This window comes from Pseudorasbora parva, chromosome 10 (assembly GCF_024679245.1).
Source record: "Pseudorasbora parva isolate DD20220531a chromosome 10, ASM2467924v1, whole genome shotgun sequence".
Lineage (NCBI taxonomy): Eukaryota > Metazoa > Chordata > Actinopteri > Cypriniformes > Gobionidae > Pseudorasbora > Pseudorasbora parva.
The window spans coordinates 8,906,165-8,926,310 of record NC_090181.1 but is presented as its reverse complement, the minus strand read 5'-3'; the positions used below and the strand labels follow the sequence as shown (position 1 = coordinate 8,926,310).

At 36.1% G+C, this 20,146-nt stretch overlaps 2 protein-coding genes and 1 long non-coding RNA gene across 6 annotated transcripts; 1 reads left to right on the top strand and 2 right to left on the bottom strand.

Moving 5' to 3' along the window:
- The first annotated feature begins 738 nt into the window (after positions 1-738).
- zgc:163014 (uncharacterized protein LOC100038766 homolog) lies at positions 739-15,282 on the top strand. Of its 3 annotated transcripts, none has more exons than XM_067455060.1 (13): positions 739-920; positions 2,681-2,857; positions 4,000-4,105; positions 4,837-4,947; positions 5,140-5,250; positions 5,362-5,542; positions 5,853-5,975; positions 6,212-6,396; positions 6,521-6,717; positions 8,470-8,561; positions 8,661-8,715; positions 8,918-9,015; positions 14,606-15,282. In XM_067455060.1, exons 1-13 carry the CDS (start codon positions 859-861, stop codon positions 14,827-14,829), a joined length of 1,722 nt encoding a protein of 573 aa, XP_067311161.1. In that variant the 5' UTR covers positions 739-858; the 3' UTR covers positions 14,830-15,282. The 3 variants fall into 3 exon arrangements, with proteins under 3 accessions (XP_067311161.1, XP_067311160.1, XP_067311162.1); XM_067455059.1 differs by having other exon boundaries at positions 4,825-4,947; XM_067455061.1 differs by having other exon boundaries at positions 742-920; positions 2,755-2,857; positions 4,825-4,947.
- Positions 10,947-13,208, bottom strand: LOC137090539 (uncharacterized). The gene is made up of 3 exons (XR_010907887.1): positions 13,125-13,208; positions 12,201-12,252; positions 10,947-11,746 (listed from the first exon to the last, which is right to left on the bottom strand). It is a non-coding gene; the product is annotated as an uncharacterized lncRNA (long non-coding RNA).
- Positions 15,283-15,320: 38 nt separating the features above from the next.
- On the bottom strand, positions 15,321-20,098 carry gstz1 (glutathione S-transferase zeta 1). 2 transcript variants are annotated; one of them, XM_067455064.1, is made up of 9 exons: positions 19,668-20,098; positions 19,279-19,330; positions 19,117-19,184; positions 18,131-18,211; positions 17,924-18,049; positions 17,418-17,493; positions 17,230-17,282; positions 16,861-16,910; positions 15,321-15,490 (listed from the first exon to the last, which is right to left on the bottom strand). In XM_067455064.1, the coding sequence occupies exons 1-9, from the start codon at positions 19,695-19,697 to the stop codon at positions 15,364-15,366; spliced, it is 663 nt and encodes a 220-aa protein (XP_067311165.1). In that variant the 5' UTR covers positions 19,698-20,098; the 3' UTR covers positions 15,321-15,363. The 2 variants fall into 2 exon arrangements, with proteins under 2 accessions (XP_067311165.1, XP_067311167.1); XM_067455066.1 differs by lacking the exon at positions 19,668-20,098 and adding an exon at positions 19,410-19,538.
- Positions 20,099-20,146: the final 48 nt, after the last annotated feature.

The window sequence follows — 20,146 nt, the reverse complement described above, 5'->3', positions numbered from 1 at the left end:
AAGTAATCATTTAAATAATTTCTCCGAAATATTATGGATTAAAAATAGCATGTTTCATTATGATTGTGTGTGTGTGTGTGTGTGTTATAACATCTGTCTAATTGATCGTTTTTATAAATAAATAGCTAGACAGTAATAAATATAAATTATTTCAGAATTACATTTTGTGAAAATTATTGTTTTTAAATAATTTGACGATTGTGAACAAGTAAATTAATTTAGTTTATATATATATATATATATATATATATATATATATATATATATATATATATATATATATATATATATATATATATATAGTTATCTGTGGTAATGTATGTATGTTTATTTAAATGTAGAACACTTTTTTTGTAAAAATAGACCTAGTTTATATGTGTTTATTTATTTATTTATTGGTTATTTAGGATTGTTTATTTTTTATTTAGGCTACTTTCACAAAATGTAGCACAAAATGAATCGTGTTTACTTTTGTTTTTTATTTGTTTTGTTATTTATGATTATTCATTCGTTCGTCCTATGTAGTAGGCTATATATTTAAAAAAAAAAAAATTTTGTTTGTTAATAGGGCTGTTGGTTGCTAACAGAGCTGTCAGTCCATAATAATCAAGAGGCGTTCTACTAGATAGTGTCACATCAAAGTAACGCGAGAGCGATTCGAAAGCATACGGAGCCGTCTGGTCTCGCGGTTCTTTATCAAACCGATCGGTACCTGTTAATTGCATAGAGGTTAATTAGCCAAGGCTGGGTGTGACAGGAGGTAATAAATGCACCAGAGGTACCGCGCGACTGGCTGCTGTTTGCAGGCCGCACACCGAGAGCACTGGAGGAGAGTTTGACCGAATCTGAATCAACAGAATGGGCAAAGTGCACTTTTATGTCATCTGGTCGTTACGTGAAGCTCCTCGTCAATTTATACGGTGGGCGCTTTCGTTTGACTTTGACTATGACCTAATAATGGTAACAGGTTGCAATTAACGGAACATGAAGGGGTTTGTGTCTTAATGTTACAGCAATGACTATTGCTCAGGGTAGAAATCGTTTTTTTATTACAAAAAAATAGCTGAACGTGTCCATCACTATTGCCAAGCATGCTGATGAAAGGAATAGTTCACCCACAAATGAAAATTCTTTCATCCTTATGTATCATTTACTTGCCCTCAAGTTGTCCCAAACGTGAATTAATTTCGTTCTTATGATGAATACAAAAGAAGATATTTTGAAGAATATGAGTAACCAAACAGTTGATGACCTTTGACTTGCATAGTATTTTTTTCCTCCAAACTATCCAAGTCAACAGGGTACATCAACTGTTTGGTTAGAAACATTCTTCAAAATATCTTTGTGTTCAGCAGAAGAAAGGAATCCATACAGGTTAGATTGAATGATATAAATTTTAGAAGAATAGACTACATGTTTAAATGTAATGTTTATGTAAATTAGTTTTTTATTTCTGCTTTCTTCATGTGCTATCAGAAATGTCCTACTTCCCACTTCTGATTGTGAGCTCATTGCGTTCAAATTTTCACTTGAGGGGATGTTCATGTCAAATATTTTACCTAGGAAAATAGTATGTAGCCTACAATAATTCTGATGGCACATGAAGGCATCATTAAAATGTATCGCTGCAAAATTGAAGAAGTAAAATGCAAAACATCCAGGAAGCAACAGAAAATCACATGAGTTATCGCAAAACACAACCATCCAACAATACGATGGGGGACAAAAAGATTGCAACTTCTGTTTCATGCTGACTTTAATTATATCAATGACCCTTTTTTGAATGTATGCCAGTTTGGTTGATACGGACATGTTTCGAACTTTGTAATACAATGTCCTTATTTTCAAGATATATTTTTAAACCAACATAAACAATGCTTGAGTAAACAAGCCTTTATACAATTGATAGTATAGAGGTTATGCATACCTTCGGCCGGAGTCGCTGTGGTTACGTCCACTGAGTGGCAAAAAGACTAAAGAAGCAGCATTAGTTTTCACTGTGAATGCTACAAAAAAACAAACACAAAATGCAGCTAATACGGGAAAGGGCTTTGCGATTGACTGTACGAACAGATTTGAAATCTGAGGTATATTTTTACAGACTGTTGAAAGCTACAGAAAAGAGAAGCAAATGGTTCGGTGGGACTGGACTCCAGGAAGCGAAACCTGGCTTTGCAGTTATTTTCTCAGTTAGTTGAATTTTGGGGTAAAATCATACCCTATAAATTGTATTGAATAGACAATACATCAATTAAATATTTACCATTGAATATTTTGTTTAATATAAGTGATTTAGCCCTACGTATATTGTATTTATATAAAGAGCTCACAGGCAAATTTGCTTCATGCATTTCCCCAGCCTTGAAATCAGGCACATATAAAGGTCAGGAAACACGATTCCTGGCTGTATGTCAATATTCATGGGTCACTGGACCTTTGGTAAGTTGTAAAGAACACTTGTATGGAGTCAACCTTTAGTTTAAACTGAAAATCATTTGTTTTACTTGAGTTTTCGCAGTTTCCCCCTATTAGCTTCAGTCATGCCGCAGCTCTTTTGCCACTCAGTCCAGCTGAGGGGAAGTCAATGCATACCCTCTATAATTGTTAGATCTAGCCCTGTACCAACTCCCTGTATGAAAACCTTTTTTTTTGTTTCTTTTCTTTAACGAAACCCTTTTAGAAATATGAACCGTGCAATGTATCAGGTTCAGATGCCGTTACCTTTACCGAAGCAGCTGATAGTATTTGGTTTAGGGGAATGGTCATCCTTCTCCAGTGACAGCGAGATCTCTGTGGAGGTTCTGCTGGGTCCAGAGGTCAAATCACAGGTCATCGGGACTCTTTCACCTCAGTCCAGGCAAGTACAGAGAATATTATGATTATTGTGCCCTTATGCATTATTGGCAAACATTCAGATGTTATACACTGAAACTAAAACTAAGAGCCAAGTCCCTGTCCTACATTTATTTGTTTTTTATAATGTCACAACATGGAAGAAAAGATCTGTTGCATCTTCCATATTCCAACTTTAAATATCGTTTATTGCAATTTGTACTTGCTGTAAAATGACAACTTAACAGTTCCTGACAGACAAACTAATGTATAGTTGTCTTAATTCTAGACAAATCACTCACTACTGTAAAAACAAATCAAAACCATATGTAAAAATTAAATTCAAGAAACCTTTTTGAGCATTTGACCTTAAAAGGGATAGTTCACCCAAAAATGAACATTACTCTATGATTTAGTGTGTATGACATTATTCTTTCAGGCGATTACAATCAAGAGTTATATATAAAACATTTCCTGGCTAATCAAAGCATTTTATATATATATATATATATATATATATATATATATATATATATATATATATATATATATATATATATATATATATATATATATATATATAATGAATAAAAAAATGTGGACTCTAAAATTGTTTGAAAATCAAAGCCATATGTCTAACCAAGTTGTTCCAAATGTGAAATAAACACAAAAATTGAGCCTTCTAAAAAGTTTTAAAGTACCGTAGTGGAAATTGCTGTGAAGAAAAAGCGACAACTACTCACGTTGAGCGCACGAGTGTGTGTGTTTTAATGAAAACAAAAACTAAGGAACTCCGCTACAGCGGGTTTTAACCTACGTAATACGTCAACACGCATTAGCACATCTAACCCTGAACTGTTATTAAGAGTAAAGTGCTGCGATAATACTCAGCAGTGTATAGAACCTTATAACCTTAACCTAACCTTAACCTATATTCACTAGGGTTAATTATGTATGTCACGTTCGCTACACCATTTCCATTTAACCTGTTCGATTCCGAAATGGTTTTCACAGGATGAATTTGGAGTGTTTAAACATTTGGATGATTACTTTATTAATGATTATTATTCAAATATGGGGGGAAAAGGCAATTAAAACCAAGTGCCCTGCTACCGGGACACTGACAGTTATCAGCCTATGTTTTGTCTGGAAACTTTATCTGTGAAGGTGTCTGATCTGGCAAGGAGTTTGGACTCCTGAACTCCTCACTGAAGCCACACGGAGAGGCAGGAGAGGAGTTTACGCCAAAGTCACGCTCTGCATCACTGGACAGGTATTTAAACCTCTTCTCTCACTAATTCAGACTGCTAATATTTCAAATATATATGCCTTTTTCCTTTCTCATCCATCACAAACTTCTTGGATGTTAAACCATATTATTTGAAGGTAGGGTTGGGTGATAAACAACAACATATCAAGATCACGATAAAACTTAATTTTGATAAGCTCTGGACATGGCATTACTGTAGAGTCCATATATAAAAATCTGTTTGCAAGGCCTGCGCTGAAACTGCTGACTGATTAACCAAAGAATCCACAGTGAAATGTACCGAATACAAACAAATGATGTCCAACTGAGACATTCACATTGTTGAAAACCTTCCTCTGGAAGGTAATGCTATTTGTAGTCTATCCTGTATTGCTCTTCTCTCACTGTCATCTCACTAACACAGCTGTGGGGCCAAAGTTGTAATGAAATAGGCGTTGAATTTCTCCTGCAGAGGTGGTCTTTTATCTATCTACAGAAATTTGATATAACGTTTAAAAAAAATGTAAATCAAAATGTAGAATCCATAAAATAAAATGGAAAACAGAATAGGCCTAAATTAAAAGATAGCTACTCTGTGGAGTTTAATTGTGAACAAACAAGTTTACATTCATTCTCAAGGTCTAACAAATATGTCCCAATAATGGTTAATTAATATCATGAAAAATATCTATCATATGATTTGGAAAAAAATATTGTGATAATATTTTTGGCTAATTGCCCAGCTCTATTCGAAGGTGAGGTCCAGTTTTATCAGCAGCACTCCACGAGTGAAGAGGAAACGTCTAGCGCTGAACCACTCCTCCAATCCGTCCAGCACCCTTCTCAGCAGCGGAGAGAGTCATGATGTGAGTCATGCTTTGCTTACAGCTTAAGTGAAATGATCCATTCATTGTTCTTCAGTGGATTACAACGTCATTTCTAACTGAACCAGTCGCCAGATATCAAACTTTCTAGACATAGGGTTCATGAAACGCCTTAAGACATGACTTGTGACGAAGTGAATGCACAAAAGAATGACTTCTTGCGCTTCGATGAAGATCACCCAGAGATCACCTCCCGAGGGAAGCGTCGGCTGTGTGGAGCTGGGCGAAAACAGAATGGAGACACGGGAAAACTCTCTACCCAATGTTCAGGGTGTGTGGCCAATGGTAAGGAAGGAGTCATCCACAAACTAGTTCTTCAGCAAGCAGATCATCTCCAGGCAGCGAGAGAGTCGCAAGGGTTTAAAATTACTGTGTCTTTTTTGTGTGCTTTTGAAGGATAAAACTCCCAGACGCTCCATTATTGGAATAAAGGGGTGTGTTTGGAGTTCTGAAGAACCGGAGAGCCCTTGGGTTTCAAACAGATTTTCAAGCCCGAAGAAACGCAGACTGTGTAAAATGTCTGCAGTAGATTTAGAGGACGAGATGGTCGACAAACATGTGAAGAGTTGCAGGGCTGGTAAAGACTCATTCCTCTGCTCAGATGAAACATTACTAATGTTTATTTACACACTTGGAATTTTAATTTTACATTTACATAGATTCAGAGTTATTAATATAACTATTGAAATTATAGCATGGTTTGTTTTTAGTTACATAAACTATATCACTATATAAGTCTTTTGTACCACAATGATAATCATATTTTTTATTTTTTATTTTAATTTTATTTATGCCCATGCAAGTTATTGAAAATTCCCAGGAGAATGACCTCAGCTGCTGACATAACTTCAATCTCAAAACCCTTAAATGTTTTATTTATTTTTCAGACTGCCCATCAAAGCGCTGGAGACACACGATGTGTCTGAGTGATCCTGAAACGGCCATTCTGATTGGTGGAGAGGCTGATGATCAGGCCAGTTATAAAGACTCTATATGGAAATTGGAGATTGGTACATTAAACAGTCAATCTATCGACATGCCCTTATTTATTTAGTTTTTTGCAAATATACGTTATGTAATAACTATAATTTAAGCATTATTATTATATAGAATTATTAATTCTAAATGAAGATTAGTTATTATATTAGTTTATTGATGAATTATGAATTTATTTAATAAATTAAGTTTCATACTAAGAATGGCAATAATGTACCTTTAACATACCATTTACGGTAATAATTCTCAGACAATGATTTCTGGTTCCCCATGGACGCCTCATCTGAGGTCAGTCCACCAAGCTCACACGGTCACTCAGCAACCTTTGATCCCGAGTCTAAAGTCGTCTATGTGTACGGCGGTCTGAGAGACGGCCAGCGATACAGTGAAATTTATGTACTGGACACAATAACATGGAAGTGGAAGCTTGTCTCTGTGAGTATTGGATCATTTATATCCATACCTAACAGGCGATGCATTTAGGATTTGTGTATGTTTTGTGTAACGGATGATCATTTTCCATTTCTGCATACTGTATATGACTTTTGGGTTCGGATAGGCAAAGGGAAAAATCCCGTCTTTGGCATACCACAGTGCTACAGTCTATAAAAAGGAGCTATATGTATTTGGAGGGGTGCAGCCCAGCAGATGTCCTGAAGGCAAGGTTTGCAGTAACGCATTATACATCTTCAACCCAGAACATGGTCTGTGGTATCAACCAATTGTGGAGGGTGACCGTCCTCTGCCCAGGTTTGGGTGAGTAGTGAAATGTATAAAAACATCATAAAAGTAGTCCATACAACATTCAATGTCTTGGGAACCTATGGAAGTTTGTTTCCGTCATGGAATAAAACGTATATAGTGGGGCAAAAAAAGTATTTAGTCAGCCACCAAATGTGCAAGTTCTCCACTTAAAAAGATGAGAGAGGCCTGTAATTTTCATCATAGGTACACTTCAACTATGAGAGAACACATTGTCTGATTTTAAAATATTTTATTTGCAAATTATGGTGGAAAATAAGTATTTGATCACCTACAAAAAAAAAAAAAAAATTCTGCCTCTCACAGACCTCTAACTTCGTCTTTAAGGGGCTCCTCTGTCCTCCACTCATTACCTGTATTAATGGCACGTTTGAACTTGTTACCAATATAAAAGACACCTGTCCCCAACCTCAAACAGACAGACTCCAAACTTCACTATGGCCAAGACCAAAGAGCTGTCAAAGGACATCAGAAACAAAATTGTAGACCTGCAATCTGCAATAGGTAAGCAGCTTGATGTGAAAAAAAACCATTAACTGTGGGAGCAATTATTAGAAAATTAAAGACATGTAAGACCAATACAACAATATCTACACGCAATATCTCACCCCGTGGGGTCAGAATGATCACAAGAATGGTGAGCAAAAATCCCAGAACCAAACAAGGGCACACAATGAATGACCTGCAGAGAGCTGGGACCAAAGTAACAAAGGCTACCATCAGTAACACTACGCTGCCAGGGACTCAAATCCTGCAGTGCCAGACATGTCCTCCTACTTAAGCCAGTACATGTCTGGGCCCGTCTGAAGTTTGCTAGAGAGCATTTGGATGATCCAGAAGGGGAATGGGAGAATCTCATATGGTCAGATGAAACCAAAATATAACTTTTTGGTAGAAAGAATGCTGAGTTGCACCATACCTACTGTGAAACATGGGGGTGGAAACATCATGCTTTGGGGCTGTGTGTTTTCTGCAAAGGGACCAGGACAACTGATCCATGTAAAGTAAAGAATGAATGGGGCCATCTATTTTGAGTAAAAACCTTCCATCACAAGGGCATTGAAGATGAAACGTGACTGGGTCTTTCAGCATGGCAATGATCCCAAAACACACCGCCCGGGCAACGAAGAGGTTGCTTCGTAAGAAGCATTTCAAGGTCCTGGAGTCTCCAGATCTCAACCCCATAGAAAATCTTTGGAAAGTTGAAAATCCGTGTTGCCCAGCAACAGCCCCAAAACACCACTGCTCTAGAAGAAATCTGCATGGAGGAATATTCCAAACTATCAGCAACAGTGTGTAAAAACCTAGTGGTGACTTACAGAAAACGTTTGACCTGTCATTGCCAAAAAAGGGTATTTAACAAAGTATTGAGATTGAGACTTATATTTCGCAGCAATTTAAACAATCAAGCTGTTCAGATTTGCAGTAGACCTCAATCAGGTTAGATGCCATATTGAATTTAAAGTAGTTCACCCAAAAATGAAGTTTGTCGTCATTTACTCACCCTCAAGTTGTTCCAAACCTGGGGTTTCTTCTGTTAAACACAAGCAATTTCGAAGAATGCTGGTAACCTTTACTGTTGCCATTGACTTCCATAGTAGACAAAAATACCATCAATGGTCTGGTTACCAACATTCTTCAAAATATCTTTGTTTTCAACAGAAGAAAGAAACTCATGTTTTTTTAGCCTAAGCTTTTAGTCCTTTTATTTTAGCTATATTTGTCCTAATTGTTTGTTAATATCAGGCACTCCACCACACTGCTGTCCAACAAGATGATCATTTTTGGTGGGAAAAAACCCGCCACCTACCTCAATGATCTTCACATCCTGGATCTTGGTAATGACCCGGAGCACATGGGCATCTTCTGCTCAATCTGCTGTGTTCTTCATATTATCCCAGTCTTGTATACTAAGTCTTTTCTTTCTTGTGGAAAAGGCTTCATGGAGTACACTGCTGTAAAGTATGAGAACATGCCACCATTGGCTCGTGGGTAAGACCAATTATGAATGCTTTTCTGATCATTACTAATTATTTTTGAAGAAAAATTTATAATGCTTGTATATAATGAAGAATTTCCAAATACAGTTCAAAAGGAATTTTAATGAGTAGTCTTGTGGCCAAGTGTGCTGTTCATGTGTAATAAAGTGAATACTGAAGTTATTTCTTTTTTTCTACTTGATTCATCTGGGCAGGTTTCATGCTGCTCTACCCGTGTCTGACAACAGGGTGCTGATCAGCGGAGGCTGCAGTGCTGTGGGAGCCCTACAGGACCTCCATCTCTTCAACATAGGTCTGTCATTCCCTAATTGACTACATAAAATATCATACAAGTAACTGTATTACAGCTAATTAAAGTTTAAATACCTTAAAGACTTGTGAATTGGTTTTACAATGACAGTGATGGGCTTTTTTTAAAGGTACACTATAGCTGCTTTTTTTTAAAAACGACATGCATTTTGCAGATCACTTTGTTTGTGCTTCGTTTCTATGTGACTCTTTGTATGAATATTGTTATCCTACTTCTGCTCATAAAACTTTCACTACTAGGCTTAGGAGATATTTAGATGGAAAGGATCTTAAGCTGACTAGCTGAAGACGTTACTGTAGCTTTACAGATGAAAAAGAGTTCTGTCATCATTTACTCACCCTTGTTTCGTTCAACACTCATAAGACCTTTGTTCATCTTCAGAACAAGATTATTTTTTATGAATTCTGAGAGCTTTCAGTCACTACATTGACAGCTACACAACTACCACATTACAGGTCCAGAACAATAAGCAAGACCTTATAAAAATATTCCATGTGACTAGTGGTTTATCCTCAATTTTATGAAGCGACGAGTGCTTTGCACACACACACACACACACACACACACACAAAAAAAATTACCATTTTATGTACAAAAATATTCAAGTACCCCAGAGTGCAGTCTGGACGATGGGGAGGGGCGACACATTGGGGCGGGGTGACACGTGTCGCTCCGCCCACATGCAATTTCATTGGTTTACAATACAACAAATCTTATTGGCGTAGACGCTTCAAGCCTGCGCATGCGCATTCCTTAATGTGCGATTTTATGAATGAACCACACGGAATAGATTCACATATTGTTTTAAATGAAACAAAACGCAAAAACGAGCGCTTGGTGACGGTACCTCCGGCATAATTAAGGCTAATAAAGCTGTTTAACATTTGGCTTCTTCATCAGGTTCGGTGGATCAGCACAAACCCGGATTTTACGCAAATGATAATTAATTATTAACAGTAGTATTGGACACCTCCGAACACAAACGGCTAATTTTAGTTTAAAGCATGACCAATCGTTTAAACGAGATTGTTGTCCAATTGTATAAAGTGCTAAAGCGCGTATAAAGTCTTTCCCTGTTAATAAAATATGTGGGGTTATGTATGTCTAATTTATAGTTTTAAAGGTCCATATTTTATTGTAGGACTAAATAGCTAAGTGTCAACGGGTTAACATGTGACAAATTAGATATTAAAAATCAATTTATTTATACCCTCGCATTGTGCATGCTATAATCTGTGTACAAACGGGATGAAAATAATTTTCACTCCTGTAAATCTGTGCAACACTACCCGAGGACTTGCAGTAAATACCAAGAAGAGAAGTGATAGAAACATTTATTGCAATAGGCATTTGAGCACATAAATACCCACAAAGAAGTTACACCGTGTGGAATATATTAATAATAGATTTTCATATATTAAAATTACTTAAATCAAAATAGATTGGCACCTTAATATTTTTATTTTCTTTATGTGTGAATAAGTTTAGCTATACATATGTTAATACAATAATTTGCAATATATGTGCATATTTTAATTTCTAATATATGTTAATATATTAGTTTTCTATATATGTAAATCTTTTGAATTATATATTAATGCAGCAGTTTAATATATTTTACATAAGTGTGCCTCCATATATGTAAATATTTTCATTTTATAAACTAAATTTGTAATGAAAACGTCAACATTTCGAAATTTTCCAGACAATGCAAAAATGTTGACCCAATGGATAAAATCAAAATTTGTCTGCAGAGAACACACGCTAAACAACAATAGTTTGTGATTTTTATTGATGTTAACAAAAAGTAAAAGTACAGAGAGCATATATAAACTTAACTGCACAAAAAATAAAATTTAGCAAATCCAGACACAAATAGACTTTAACTCAAAATACAAAGCTTTAATGTAAACTTGGATTTGCAATAGGCCATTCTCTTTTCTTTAATAGAGGGTGTGCGCTGATGTCACTTTCCCGTTGGGACACGACCCTCAGCTGGACTGAGTGGCAAAACATCCTGGAGCAGGGCTGACTTTAATAAGAGAAATTGCAGAAATGGGAGCAAAACAAGCTTCTTTTTTTCCTGAAATTAATTAAATGTATTTGGATTCAACAGTGATTATTACAACTCGCCAAAGAACCAGTGTTTGGCCAGGAATTGGACTTTCAGACATTTATATGTACCTGATTCCAATGCCGGGGAAATATATAAAGCAAAGCCTGTGAACACCTTATCTGCTAAACAAATACTATAAATACAGTTTAGGTAGCTCTAAATCCAGATGATTATATAATCGTCATATTACGAGTTGTCAATACAGTATATGACCTAGTATATGATTTTAGCCCAAAATTTTACATATCTAACATAAAATGTTCTGATGTCTGGATTCAGGTTGTTTCTGAGAATAGCAGCAATCTATTTTTGTCTTTCTGTAGCTTTCGGAAGGTTGTACAAAGATTGCTCTGATTTATTGTTGAATGTGCAGTCAACTGTATCTATTTGTACCTAACCCTTTCCCAGATGTGTTTTGGGTGTTGCGCTGTTTTTGCAGCATTCACGCTGAACACCAATCCTGCCACTCAGTGTTTTTGCCACTCAGTTGGTGTAATACAGTTACACGCCGTCTACTGGGACATCATGTGCATACTCTTATATTGGATCCTCAGTTCTACCAAACTGTTGCCTTCTCATGCCGTTCTACGGCAGCATCTGAAACAAGAAAGAAGATAAAAAATGTTGCATTAGTCAGTGGCCACTTGAGGTAGTTGTGATTAAGTTATTTGTTGCATTCTGCAAGTTTCATAGCTTAAAACATCCTCCTCATTATAAACAAAGCATTGATTTAATCCAAAAATGGATGTTGCAGGATCTGTAATTATATTAGCACGAGACTGCTTCCAGAGCAAGACATCAATAAATACTATTTTGACAAAGAGAACTGATTGTCTCCTCTCCAACAATAAGCTGGGGTGTTCTGGTTCAATGTGGCTGTTGTCGTGTCATCAAGGTGGATGATGCACATTAGTGGTGGAGGAGATTCCCCCCTTCCATATGTAAAGCGCTTTGAGTACCCAGTAAAACGCTATATAAATAACTATTAAAAAAAACATAACCCCAAACTTTTGAATGGTACTAGTGCATGTTTGAGATTTTACATACGTACCGGTACATAGGACCTCTGAGATAGGACCTGCAGTCCATCAGCATGGAGTAATCTAGAAAAATAAAAATGAACAATTTGTCAAAGTGCCAAAAAAATATTGTTTAAAATGTCAGTTTTAAAAGAAAAAAATGCATGTTTTTTTATATATTTTTTTTAGGTTTACTAATTTAGTATTGTTCATTCAGTGTCACTGTAAATACTGTTTGACATTTGGATGTCAAAGCCACCTTAAAATGAGTAATAAGATATATATATATATATATATATATATATATATATATATCATTTTCATAAGAAATTTACAGATGCAAAGTGATACAGGTAAATGTTGTGAAAAAAAATTATATTAACTTATTTAATTAGCTTTTCAGTTCACCGCCTGTATTTCTGTAAGGCTAAACCTTACAGTTTATGGATAGATGCTATATAAATGCTACATGTACAGCATTATCTACTGTGTTTGTGTACAAACTGTATTCGTAGTTTAGTGGCTTTCAATAATGCACATTCATATTATTACATGTATTAAAGCTTTCCTTTGTTGTAGAGGTTTTTTCTGTCGCTCCTGAAATCACAGAACATTTTATCCATATTTGTTTACCATGAGAGACCAGAACAGGTTTCAACTACTTGGATTTTCGCACTCTGCGAGGTCCGTTAGGTTAAATACATGTGCTTATTACTATCATCCATTGACAAATTTATCAGCAAAACCTTTACATAACTATCAAAACCTCTCATCTAAACATAAAATGTGATTAAACGTTCAAAAACAATAGTTAGCCTAAATTACCTCTTTTTTTTAAATATGTTTTGCATATCTACTTCTTCAAAGACACTAACGTAAAGGTAAAAGTTAAAGGTAAGAAAAGTGTCAGGAACAGTAATGTGTATTACTTGTGTGATTTTATGGACTAAACTCACCTTAAAAGCGGCGAAAACAACATCGAGAGCCGAAGTTTTACTGCATGTTTGTCGTTTCCCCACACAGATGCAGGTAGCTCGTAGGTAGATCATTTCTAAAGACGTACATAAAGGAATGCGCATGCTCAAGCGTGTACGCCAATAAGATTCGCTATATTATAAACCAATGAAATTGGGTGTAGGCGGAGCGACACGTGTCGCCCCGCCTTAATGTGTCGCCCCGCCCCATCGTCCAGACTGCACTCTGGGGTTACTCAAAATATTGACCTGCAATCCAGTAGGGGGAGCACCATGAGACATGAGGGTTTAGGACTTAAAGGAAAACTCCACTTTTTACGAGTTAAACGGTTGAGTTTTACCGTTTTCGAATCCATTCCGCCGGTCTGCCAGTAGCACTTTTTAGCATAGATCATTGAATCTGATTAGACCGTTAGCATCTCGCTCAAAAATGACCAAAGATTTTTGATATTTTTCCCATTTAAAACTTGACTCTTCTGTAGTTACATTGTGTATCAAATCTGACAGAAAATTAAAAGTGATTTTCTAGACCAATATGGCTAGGGGACTTTGCTGCCGTACCATGGGTGCAGCGGCGCAGTGATATTACTCAGCGCCTGAAAATAGGCAAACTTCGGTCAACATGACCAACGTGACAAGCTGCTTGCACAGAGATCATGCTGGGGACTATTTTCAAGCGCTGCGTAATATCATTGCACCTATTTAAAAAAAAAGTGAAGTGTTCTTTTTAAAACCAGAAGTTGTTCTGTGATTATTTTGTAAATATAAAGGTAAAAGAAAAACGTTGTGTTCTTCATAAAATTTGGTTAATCCACCAAAGTCACATGGATTACTCACAGAAGCAGGACAAATGGGCAAGCGTAGGGATTTGAGAGTTTGACACGGGGAAAATTGCATCTCCGAAACGGCAGCTCTTGTGGGGTTTTCACGGTCTGCAGTGGTCGGTATCTATCAAAAGTGTAACAATATATGATTATATGTTTAGTGTAACAATTTATGATTTGCAAAAATAACTGTTGCATCTGTGTAGATTACATGAGCAAAGTGTATGCGCGTTGTGCACGCTATACATTATGGTCAAGCATGCGCCCTTAAAATGGCATAATGAACAAGGCGCCACTGACTTTAGACTAGGTTTTTTCTGGTCAGTGGCGCAATTGTTTAACGGAATAGCAAAATAGCACCAGGGATTGTTTGCGCTGGAACACGCCTCCTTTTTTGCGCTGACCCACCCAGGGAGCGCAAGTTCATTCACTAGTTTAGCGACGTGCTTCTGTGGAGGGAAAAGCGTGCTTTGTGCGGGTGCAAAATAGGAATGACACATGCGTCGGTGTACAAAGTCAATTGCGCTGGGTGCAAGATAGGGCCCATGGGCTAAATGTCCCAAATCATTGATGGGGTTTTTAAAAGGCTTTACTGTTATTAGTCTAAAAGGTTTGATCTAAACCGATGCATGTTTGCAGATACCAGCTCCTGGACATCAGTGGCGTCCCCATTGCTTTGCTCTAAGCCGTGCGCAGGCCACAGTCTGATAAGCCTGGGCTGTACAAACCTGAGGGATGGAAGGGATCGGCGTCATGGCAAAAGCCTCTCTCTCCAGCTCTCCATCCTAGTGTTTGGAGGGTCCGATTGTTCAGGAACATTTTATAATGAAACCATTAAATGCGCAGTTGAACTCCCTGTTTAGAATCGGGGACTGCCGGATTTTTATTTTCTAAGTTAATCTAGGATTTTACAGGAACGTAATGGAAAGAAGTGGAATATGAGAAGCACTTTGATTTTTTTTAACATTGCCTTGTTGCAGTTTTAGCATGAACAGCTGTTTTACAGCTACCGTTTTTATAGTAATTTCTTCAAAAGCAAGCAATTCACTCTCACTTACACGTGTAGTTCAGATATGTATTTAGTACTTTCAGGGACATAATGTATTTTTGTGCAATAAATGTTTTCTCTTATTTTGCACATTTTACACTTTACACGCTTGTATTTTTGTCCACTCTATGTTTGACATTTATATACTCACACATACTCAAGTCACTGGCATGTACCGCTCACCTCTTGTTCATGGATGTCAAAGCTGCTAAAAGCCAATCCATTCTTTTCACCAAAGCAATAAATGCAGTACTTTGTGAAAAAGAAACTGAAATGTCTTAACTTTTTAATGAAGAGTCTCACAACTTTTTATCAAAGTGATTTATTTTCATTATGGCTCATTAGAAAATTATGCCCGCAGATCATCAGGAGTATCAGGCTGATGTGATGGATGACTGACTTTGAAAGCATCAATCTCAGTTAAGGTCTGGTTTAATCGTCTGATTGTGGGAAACTGGGACATATCCACCTTGAACCTTTGGTAAAGAACGGTAGAACTTGCATTACATTAATGTTTATGGTTTGTAAGAGTCTACAGAGAGCAACAGTTTTTGATGATATTCTAATTATATGACCAGCACCTGTATATAAATAAACATTGATCAGGCATACCAATATGACCTGGAGCCTATTGCACAAAACTAGGATAAGGAATTAAGCCAGGATATTTTGGTGATAAATGTAGTACACAGCTGTCCTGTAAACGTACCCGAAGGCACACTTACACCAAGAATGATAACGATAACAAAAGATAACTGTATTAGTGGATAAATTGAGCCAGGATCACCAAGATATCCTGTCTTAATCCCCAGCAATAGGCCCCAGATGAAGTGAATAACTGATTATCTCTTCATCACAGCACTTGTTAGTGGGTGGGATATATTAGGCAGCAAGTGAACATTTAGTCCTCAAAGTTGATGTTAGAAGCAGGAAAAATAGGCAAGCATAAGGATTTGAGTGAGTTCAACAAGGTTAATGGTTCTGACAGAAAGGTGATGCCAGAATACACCATGCATTTGTTTCCTATGGAGCTGCATAGCCGCAGACAAGTCAGGGTACCCATGCTGACCCCTGTCCACCACCAAAAGCTCCAACACTGGGCATGTGAGCATCAGATCTGGTCTGGACCCTAATCAGACCATGTACACCCTTTCATGGAAATGGTATTCCCTAGTGGCTGTGGCCTCTCAGCAGGATAATGCACCCTGACACAAAGCAAAAATGGTTTGAGGAGCACAACAACAAGTTTAATTTGATTTGGCCTCAAAATTCTCCAGATCTAATCCAATTTAAAACCAATCGAGCATCTGTGGGATGTGCTGAACAAACAAGTCTGTTTAAAGGACTTAAAGGATCTGCTGCTAACATCTTGGTGCCAGATACCACACTGCACACCATCAGGGGTCTAGTGGAGTTCATGCCTCGACAGGTCAGGGCTGTTTTGGCAGCAAAAAGGGGGACCAACACAATATTAGGAAGGTTGTCATAATGTTATGCCTGCACTGTGATATATATATATATATATATATATATATATATATATATATATATATATATATATATGTATGTATGTATTTTGAGAGTGTAGAGAGATCGATGACTTCAGTTGCAGTGCTCATGGGTAATGTAGTTTTTCATGTATTCTACTGTTAAACAATTATTTTAAAACTATGTTGGAAGAATGCAGGTTAACGGCTTCAACAGAAGCAAATACGAACAACCTTGTTGCTCACATTACGGCTGTCATTTAAAGTTATTATCAAAAATAAATTCTTTATGGGGAAATTTTTACTTCTGGAACCGGACTGTTACACTCTAATGCTAGCGTTAAAGAGAAGAGCTGTACCTTTCAGCGTTGTAGACTTGAGGCACAAGACAAACATCAGCCATGGATATCTAGAGGAGATACATCAGGATTTCAAAGCACAATTCTCATACAATACTGTTCAAACGTGTGGGGTCTGTAAGATTTTTTTTTTTTTAAAGATATTAATACTTTGATTCAGCAAGGATCAATCACATTTTAAATTACATTTCTATTAAAATAGAAACCAGTTATTTTAAATTCTAATATTTCACCAAATAATGGTTCTACTGTATTTTTGCTGTAGTGAGCATGAGACTTCTTTCAAAAACATTATAAATCTTACCAACCCCAAAGATTTGATTATATCATATACTGTGATTTATATTATATTTGATAATGCATTATTACCTCATCACCTACACAGTATTTTCCTGCTGTCTGCTTCAGGATCGGCTCCAGAGCTTCAAATAACAAACAGTTACATTCCATTACACAATTAACGCAATTAGACATGTCAGGACAGTCAATGAATCATGGGTAAAAACATAACCTGATGGTTTATATGACAGCGAGATGTCCTCCATGACAAAACTCACCCTCGAATCCTCGGTTGATGAAATGCTGAGCCCACTGAACCTTCTCTGCTCCAATTTTCTGAATCACATAGAGATTCTGAAATATAGCATCAGACATATGTCGCTGGACATCGGGATTCGGGATCTGGCTTTTTTTTTGTCACTATGAAATCAAAATTATCATTCTTATTTTTTTATGGAAAATAGCAGTATTTAGTATGAATGATTTATCTGTACGCATAATTTTAAAAAAAAAATCTTGTGCCCTCATTATCTTTAATCAAAAAAACTCCTCCCCCTCTTGCAGTGACGTCTCTTCTCTTCTGGCGTGAGGGCGGGGCAACCTGTCACTCACATGACATCACAGCAATAACAAACCACAACCATCCAATCAATTCCCCATTAACAAAATCAAGCCCCACCCTACATTTTTTCTTGTTTGAAAAGCCATTTCACTCAGATATATGTCACAATAGGGAAGAAAAACGTCCGTTTCATGCCAAATTTAAAAATGATGTCGCGCTCACCTGGAGGGGCTGGATCCCTGATGCGATGATGTCACAGATGATGCGGACGTGAGCCCGCTGCTTTGGGTCTGCAGGCAGGAGGCGTGGCTCTGGCCGAGTTTCCTCAATGTACTGGATAATGGCCAACTGTGTTAAATAACAAATCAATGTAAATATAAAATTATATAACTTCTGTGTGCTACACAACAGGAGAATCCATGTTCTTACCGACTGAGACAAGGTGATGCCATCGATGGTGACGGCAGGAACTTGCTGCATTGGATTTATTAACTTAAACTGATCTGTGAGCTTGTAAAGAAGACTCGGTTAAGAGAGTTGAGTTAGTGCCAACATGAAATGTTATAGACCAGCGCCTTTCAATTTATGATACCACCAAATATGATCTTTCTTGCGAGGGACTCCATCCTAACATTTTTAATATTTACTTAGTTCAAACCAGTGCTGTCAAATCGACTAATCACGATTAATTGCATCCAAAATAAAAGTGTATGTGTGTATACATAATATGTGTGTGTGTGCTGTATATAATTATGTATATATAAATACACACTCATTCACATATATGCATTTAAAAAATATTTACATGTATTTGCTGTATGTATATTTATATAATTGATATTAATTGTAAATATTAATATATATATATATATATATATATATATATATATTTTTTTTTTTAAATATTTTTTTCAGTTTTATTTATTTAATTTTATTCATTTACTTATTTATTTATTGTTGTTGATTGTTTTTAATTCTGTAGCACTTTGAGATTTTGTTTAATATAAAGTGCATTATAAATAAAATATATATTATATATATATATATATATATATATATATATATATATATATATATATATATATATATATATATATATATATATTCTATGTACACACATTTTCGGATTATTTTGGATGCAATTAATTTGACAGAACTATTTTAAACATCCAATCAATATAAATCTAATTGAATATTATTTACTTTAATCCAAATTATAATTTATTTTAATTCTTTGCTTTAATAGATCTATTTAACTATTTTATTCTTTATTATTTACAGAGTTCACATTTTTCTCTACCCCCGAGCACTCCCTTGCAGCTCCTTGGCAGTCCCCGGACCCCAGTTTGAAAACCCCAGTATAGATAACGCTTGATGAATATTAACACTTCAGTGCAGAGATTTCTGCAGCATACCTGTAGCCCACCATCCTTGATAAGATTCACTGGTTTTTGCTCATATTCAATGCCTTTCAATGCAAACGCTAGAAATAATAAAACACAATAGAGAAAAATGACATTTGATATATGCATAAATAGATTCAAGTAATAGAATGAACTGATGTCTTCAAGACTCACCTATCCGGACTCTCCAAGAGCAAGAACTCCTATAGTATCCATAAAGAACAGGCTAGAACATTAAAATACAAGTCAAATAATGCATTATAAACAATAGCTTAATTTAAGATCAGCAACAACATATTTAAAACCTTCACTTGTGTCTCCATTGTATTCATACATCAGTTCTGTAACTACTGAAACTAAACAAGAAAGAAAAAAACTTTTTGGTCAACCAATGAGATGCAGCAGCAAAAATCCTCCTCCTGGCTGAGTTTTTAGTGACTAAGCAACTTCAATGGACTTCGGAAGACATCGGGAAATGATTTGGTCTGTTTATGTGTGCGTTTAGATGTCTGTTATCTCACATCTGGAGTGTTCAACAAAGCATACGGGATTTATGCATTTACCTTGATTATACGTGCAGCTGATGCACTCATATTAGATTGTTGGTCCCCGAAAAGAAAGGACTTGGTCTGCGATTTATGTGGTTGATGATGGGTTCACAAACAGTCCTTCTTATGAGCCGATTCTATTTGAGGATTCAGTCGAACCGATTCGCGAACCGATTAGGATTAAACAATAACCGCTTTTTATATAAAAATTAACATTATTATTTATTGTATTGGAAGTCATATTTTGAGGATTCATTCGAACCAATTCGCGAATCAATGAGGACGACGTTTTTGTAAAAAATGTGGGAACAATTAAAACTGGATTCATTCAACATTGTCATTATTATTTCTTATATTGAAAGTCATATTATTATTTGTGTTATCAATAATTTCAACAAAAATGTATGAACAATTAACAAGCATATAGCATGATCTAATATAAACGAAACTATTTTTTTAAATAGTAAAAATGAACCGTTTGAACGAACCGATTC